This window comes from Otolemur garnettii, unplaced genomic scaffold, assembly GCF_000181295.1.
Source record: "Otolemur garnettii isolate 467f Iridium unplaced genomic scaffold, OtoGar3 scaffold00031, whole genome shotgun sequence".
Classification (NCBI taxonomy): domain Eukaryota; kingdom Metazoa; phylum Chordata; class Mammalia; order Primates; family Galagidae; genus Otolemur; species Otolemur garnettii.
In genome coordinates this window covers 13,148,481-13,155,050 of record NW_003852426.1, presented here as the reverse complement: position 1 = coordinate 13,155,050, position 6,570 = coordinate 13,148,481, and the positions used below count along the sequence as shown (strand labels likewise).

Genomic DNA, 6,570 nt, shown 5'->3' with positions numbered 1-6,570 from the left:
AAAAAAAAAAAAAAAAAAGTCAGAAGCTATCAGCCTCTGGTTAAGAAAAACAAATCAGTCATCCTATATAAAACATTATTAGTAAAACAAGAAAGTATTTCATTCTAAAAAGTGTATTATTATGTATTATTAGAAATTATTAACAAGACATAAAAATCTGGTTCAAGAAAGGCAGGTATATGGTCCTCATCTTTAAAAAGTTTATAACAATTGGGCAGTGCCTATGGCTCAAAGGAGTAGGGCGCCAGCCCCACAGGCTGGAGGTGGCAGGTTCAGACCCAGCCCTGGCCAAAAACTGCAAAAAAAAAGTTTATAACAATTAGGTGAAAAATTCAAAACGACCTAATATATTTGAGTTCTATTATGGCACTTTAACCTGATTACACTTACACACTATTTAAAGCAACTTCTCAAAATAATAAAAGCTATAGCTTTTCATATTAGCTCTCACTAACATATGCTAACTGTAGCTGTTTCCTCAACACAAAAAATTACTGAGATTTTTAATTTGTTTATATTTTAATTTGTCCTTATTTAAAGCACTTATATCTATCACACCCATGTGCACAGGAGAGTAATAAACACTCACTATCTTATTAGTAAGTCCCTCATTAGGGAAGTAAAGAAAACTGTCAACTCATTCCTCTAAAGTAAACATGTTATGACAACATTTCCTGGAGCTTTCCTTTCATTGAATCCTAAATTTAAGGCTTGGAATAGAAAACAAGTGTGATAAACACCAAAATGAAAGCATCCCTAGAGGTTAGCCTTTTATTACAGTATCTGATTATAACTTCTATACCCAATTAAAATTGTATCCCTATAACCACCACTGGTTTTGTTTTCAAACAAGAATAAGCAACATGTAAGTTAACCACAAAACAACAATCACCAGTGCTCAAAGGTGTTTTCAGGACGATATAGAGAACATTTTAAATTATGCGAAGAGCTTTACAAATGAAGAGAAGCATTTACAAATAACAATAATATAGAAACCTAATAATACACTAAAAGCCTAATTAAAAATAGGCAGATTAAAAAATGATCAATATACTCACAAAAAGATGTTCATCATCGTGAGTCATGAGGGAAATGCAAATCAAAAGCGCATTGAGAAAGCACTTCACACCTAACAGAATGGCTATAATCAAAAACACAGCCAATACCAAGTGTTGGCAGGGATGCAGAGAAACTAGAACCCTCATACGCTGCTGGTGGGAATGGAAAATGATGCCGCCGCTTTGGAAAATTCCTGCAATTAGTTCCTCAATGGAGTTAACATATGACCCAGAAATTCGACTCCAGGTATATACCCAGAGAAATGAAAACATAGGTCCACACAAAAATCTGTACACAAATGTTCATAGCAGCATGAGTCATAATACCTGGAAAGTGGAAACAACCCAAATATCCATCAACTGATGGCTGGATAAATAAAGTGTGGCACATCCACACAATGGAATATCATTTGGCAATAAAAAAAATGAAGAGGCCAGACAGTGGCTCATGCCCGTAATCTTAGCACTTTAGGAGGCTGTGGCAGGAGGATCACTTGAGGCTACAAGTTGGAAACCGGTCCTAGCAACATTGAGACCCATTCTCTACAAAAAATTTAAAAATTAGCTGGGTATGGCGACATGTGCTTAAAGTCCCAGCTACTTGGGAGCTGAGGCAGGAATTTGAGGTTGCAGTGAGCTATGATGACACCACGGCACTCTAGCCCCAGCAACAGAGTGAGATCTGTTAATTAATTTAAAAAAGAAGAACAGGGCATATTCAAAGGAAATGCTCATTGGAGCCTTTTGGATTTTAGATTAGGCTCAACTGTAACTGCAAATATTTCAATGTATTTCTTAAAAATCCAAAATCTAAAACACTTCTGGTCCCAAGCATTTCAAATAAGGTCTATTTAACTCAGGCATGCTCTAACATGGATAAACCTTGAAAACATTATGGTCAGTGAAATAAGACATTCACAAATGACAATATATTCGGTTATGTTTATATGAAACACCCAGAATACACAAATGTATGGAGACAAAAATAGATTAGTAGTTACTTAAGAGTTTGGAAGTTTGGGGGGGAAATGGGAGGTGACTGCTAATGGGTACAGATTTCTTTTGGGGGGAATGCAAATGTCCTAAAATTAATTGTGGTAAGAGTTGCACAGCTCATCAATATACTAAAAACCACTGAATTAAATTGCACAGTATGTAAGTTATGTATCAATAAAACTGTTTTAAAATTTAAACAAACCAACACATAAAGTTCTACATAAAACTTGGGGAAAAACACAGTACATATTTCTTAAATCATAATCACCGCCCTGGAACGTATCATTACCATATTTAGTATGAAATGTAGATAGAGTCAAAAGGTATCGGGAAAGTCATATTTGTGGAATCAATTCTACTGGGAAAGAGACTGAGAAGAAAAGGCTAACGTAATATCCTAAACTTACAGTTATTAAACAGTCAGCTTAGATGCTTTTTATTTGTGAGGCATACTAGTTGGAATGGATGGGGGCGGGTCACAAAAAGTCCTTCCTCCTAACACAAGTAAGAAAAGCAGTGTATAAATAAAATGTAAAGGTAATACTAGCGCCCATTAGGTCATTTTAAATGGAAGTGATCCTAACAAATAACAAATTAACAAGGGTCTAAAGCCTGCAATAACTGCTTTGTCTACTTCTCTAAAATTTACTTTTAACTTGAGAGAAAACTTCAGCAATTCCTTTTAATTTGTGATAAAGGTCTGGGCTGGAGCCTGAGCTGAAGGAATAAAGTGTTTGGTGTTCTAACTAAATACAGACAGTAATCCTTATAAAATAAGGTCACATTAAGTTTATATATTTCACTATTAGTTTGCATCTTCTTTAGATGGAAGAATTTTCCTGGCCTGACGACTAATTTTATGAAAATCTTATTGTTCAGAAAGCCACTTAAAAGTAAACAGCAAAAGCCAAATGTAGCTCAGAATATGATCTTCACAAGCTCTAATTAAGTCCCAATTAATTCTGTTGTTACATTTCCCTTCATTTTTCCTAACACATCTGTCGGAGAATTTCAGTGGATTAAGAACTAGGAGCACTGGTCTCCAACACTAGTCTTGTAACTGTTTTCCTCAGTAACTTCAACAAATTGAAGAATTTCTAATCAACTGAAAGTTTGCACTTTTTTTAGAAGAGGGATAATGGAAGATGTATCCTGTATCACTGGGCCAACAGACATGAAATTCAGGGGGAAAGAGAAAAAAACAAAACAAAACAAATTACAGTACCATAAGGTAAACAGCAGTTTAGATTTCAATTAGAACAGACATGGAGAGGGAACAGCTGTCATTATTATTTCACTGTTTACTTGTAATACTACTTTCATATTCTTTTTCAAATCTTTGATAAATGAAAGGCAGATGGCGGCTAAAAATCCTGGGGTTGTGCAACATTAAGTAGAAAGTAAATGAAAACAGACTTCAATAAGTCAGTTTTTAAAAAAATATATAACTGGCTCAGAGCCCATAGCTCGGTGAGAAAGGTGCCAGCACATACACCGAGGCTGGCAGGTTCAAGCCTGGCCCGGGGCCTGCTAAACAATGACAACTGCAACCAAAAAACAGCCGGCTATTGTGGCGGGTGCCTGTAGTCCCAGCTACTTGGGAGGCTGAGGAAAGGGAATCGCTTAAGCCCAAGAGTTTGAGGTTGCTGTCAGCTGTGACGCCACAGCACTCTACCGAGGGCAATAAAGTGAGACTGTCTCAAAAAGAAATCTAACAAAATGAGCAAAGACTCATCACTTAATGTAGTTCTTATCTCTGCTCCTGCCAATTCCACTCCAGTAGTGTCCTCACCAATTCACACAAAGTAGCTACTCGCTGAACAACAGCTCCACAGTGCCCCCCTACCCCAAATTTTGTTCATAACATTCAGATTGTTGACTTGTGTCAGAGTCCTTTGCTTCCTAACAGCTTTTTTTTTTTTTATTGTTGGGGATTCATTGAGGGTACAAGAAACCAGGTTATATTGATTGCCTTTGTAAGGTAAAGTTTCTCTTAGACAATTGTGTCTTGCCCCTAAAAGGTGTGTCACACACCAAGACACCCGCCCCCCACCCTTTCTTTCTCTCCCTAGCAGCTTTTTTCATTGGAGACCTTAGAAGTGGGGCCCAAGCTGCTTTGGTCCATCTGTTCTACTGAGTGCTCCCTATCCTTATTGGGGAAAGATGTCCTCCAGTTTGTCAATCATTTTACCATTCTATTTCTAGCATATTCTTATTACCGTTTTAGCCCAACACTGGGTTTGAATGGCTGAAGTTTGGAGCTCCTACTATAGTGTGACCAACTTTCACGTTATTGGCTTATACAGTATTTGCTAAAAGTTGCTATCTCAATGTTATATAACGCTTGCTCTCTATCCAACTATCCCTAACTCCTGGAGAAATTATTTTTTTAATCTCCCAGCTTCCATTACTACTTTCTCCTACTCTGTAAACTTTCTACACATGCATCCACCTTGTCAACTAACGAAACTGGGGTGAAAGGGAGGAAGCACTTGAAGTAGGTAATGAGGGACAGTGGTGTTGTTTGCATGGTTGGTCTCCAGGGCAGTCCCAGCAACAAAGTATGGCCTCAGCGTAGCATGTTTAGTGGAGGAGGCACTGTTCCCCTACTCCCCAACCTCAGGAAAAAATCAGGAAGATAAAGCAGGGCGATTACACGGAAAACACTAGCATGTATCTCGTTCCTTGGCCTCTTCCAAGACCTGGTGTAAAGGGCAAAAGCTCCTGAGTTGGGAACTTAATGGGAAGGTGGGGGAAAGGAGGAATAATGGAATTGCTGTGTGTCTGCCTAGGCAGAAAAGGAAAGGAAAGGTGGCTGGTGCACAGCACAGCTCTGGGGGCTACTGCAGATGAAAAGAGAGGGCAGAATGGGTGGCCTGCCCAGATCGTTACCCCAAGAGACAAGGCCGGCACAGTTGTCACCCCAACTCTGGGCCCGGCCACTCTAGCATTTCCAAGAGTCGGTTCCTCCCCGGGGCGCGCGCCGACGTACCCACCCGGGTCCCGGCACTCACCCCTGCGGTCTCCTCTGCAGAACATTCCAGCAAACTCTGGTCGATGGCCTGCACGTCGGTCTCCAACTCCGACGCCATCTTCTCTCTTCCTCCCCGATGCTCCCGCTGCGACCGCCGCTCCAAGCGCCGCAGCCTCGCCTTGGCCGGAGCCGCCGCGACTGCCACCCCTGCCCTGGCAGTCCGTCCCGGACCCGTCCAGGCGGCTGCGGGCGGAGCAAAAGAGGGACCTAAGGGGACGTGCGCTGGACAGAAGGGACGGCGGCCTTCTGCACTCCCTCCCGGGCTGAGTGCCCAAGACTCAAGTCACTGACTTGTCCCTGACCCGGGGAAGGACACAGAAAGCCCTAGGCCTGGCACGGTCGCTAGCCACTGCCGTGTCCCGCACCGGGAAAGGGGCGATAACACCCAGGAGGGGAAGCTGCGCCTTCTGGGTACTGTAGTCGTCCCCGGCACAGCCGGGAGGAAGCGGGTGCCCTTGCACGGAGCCCCATGGAGGCATTGTGGGAGTTGTAGTTCACCTCCTACCGGGAGCTGAGGATGTGGCAGCTCGGGGCGGGGCGCGCTGGGCCGCCGGAACGGTGGGAAGAGACTACTGGGAAAGAAGCGCCCGGGGGAAAACCGAGGAGCAATATATTGTGGGAACTGTAGTTTTCCCCCTAATTTCATTTGTTCATTTTTACATCTCCAGCCACAGGGACAATGCCTGGCACGTGATAGACACTCAAGTATTTGTCAAAGTCAGGCATATGATAGGCGCTCAAATACTTGTTAAAAGAATGAATGAGTTACGTTCTATGTCCTGTCATCTGGACGCTTATTGTATTACAAATCTTGCTGCAAAGGAGAGGACTCTATCAGGCACATTCAAAGATTTACACTTGATAGCGACCGTTTATAGAAATAGATAATCATTGTTAGGCTAGATACCACATAAAATTATGTTTAGTTAATAGTAATTGGACTCTTGACTAACAGTTGGGTGACTGGGCTTCTTAGAACAAATCTTCAGTCTCTTTAGAGTTTGTCGGAAAATTGCTTATACATTTTATCAAGATGTATTAATTAATTCCTAGAAGGAGGTTGTGAATTACATATAGAAAAAAAATGTTCTGACCCAGACCAGGTTTGAAACTTGTTTATGATTACTCTGTGTGTGTGTGTTTTAACAATCCTATAACATTAACCAGGTTTTTTAAAAAAGGAAATTTAGGTACCATAACCTCACAGTTCAATTAAGCCATGTTATCACTTTTAAAATTAAAATTAGTAACTGTGTATGTATAAAATCAGAAATTCAAACTCAAAGGGAATGTTTCAAAAAAGGAAAACTGAAAATTATCCATTCCCCTTACCCTACTTTCTCCTCAAACAAAATCATTTATAACATTTTCTTGTGATTCTGTCCAGGAAAAAAAGTATGCATGTATCAGCACAGATTTCTATAATGAGATATCTTGAAGTCTTTTTCTATGTATAGCTTTATTTTTTATCCAACTTCCTTG

At 40.8% G+C, this 6,570-nt stretch overlaps 1 protein-coding gene across 4 annotated transcripts in view; it reads right to left on the bottom strand.

Annotated features, from left to right (window-relative positions):
• Positions 1-5,484, bottom strand: part of UBR2 (ubiquitin protein ligase E3 component n-recognin 2) — a 117,126-nt gene extending 111,642 nt beyond the window's left edge. For 3 of the 4 annotated variants that reach the window (XM_023512778.1, XM_023512779.1, XM_023512780.1), the window contains exon 1: positions 5,069-5,484. In XM_023512778.1, the coding sequence (XP_023368546.1) occupies positions 5,069-5,146 (78 nt within the window). In that variant the 5' untranslated portion in view covers positions 5,147-5,484. The remainder of the gene's footprint in view (positions 1-5,068) is intronic. The other variant, XM_003789194.3, reaches the window with a different exon arrangement.
• Between the last annotated feature and the right edge of the window lie 1,086 nt (positions 5,485-6,570).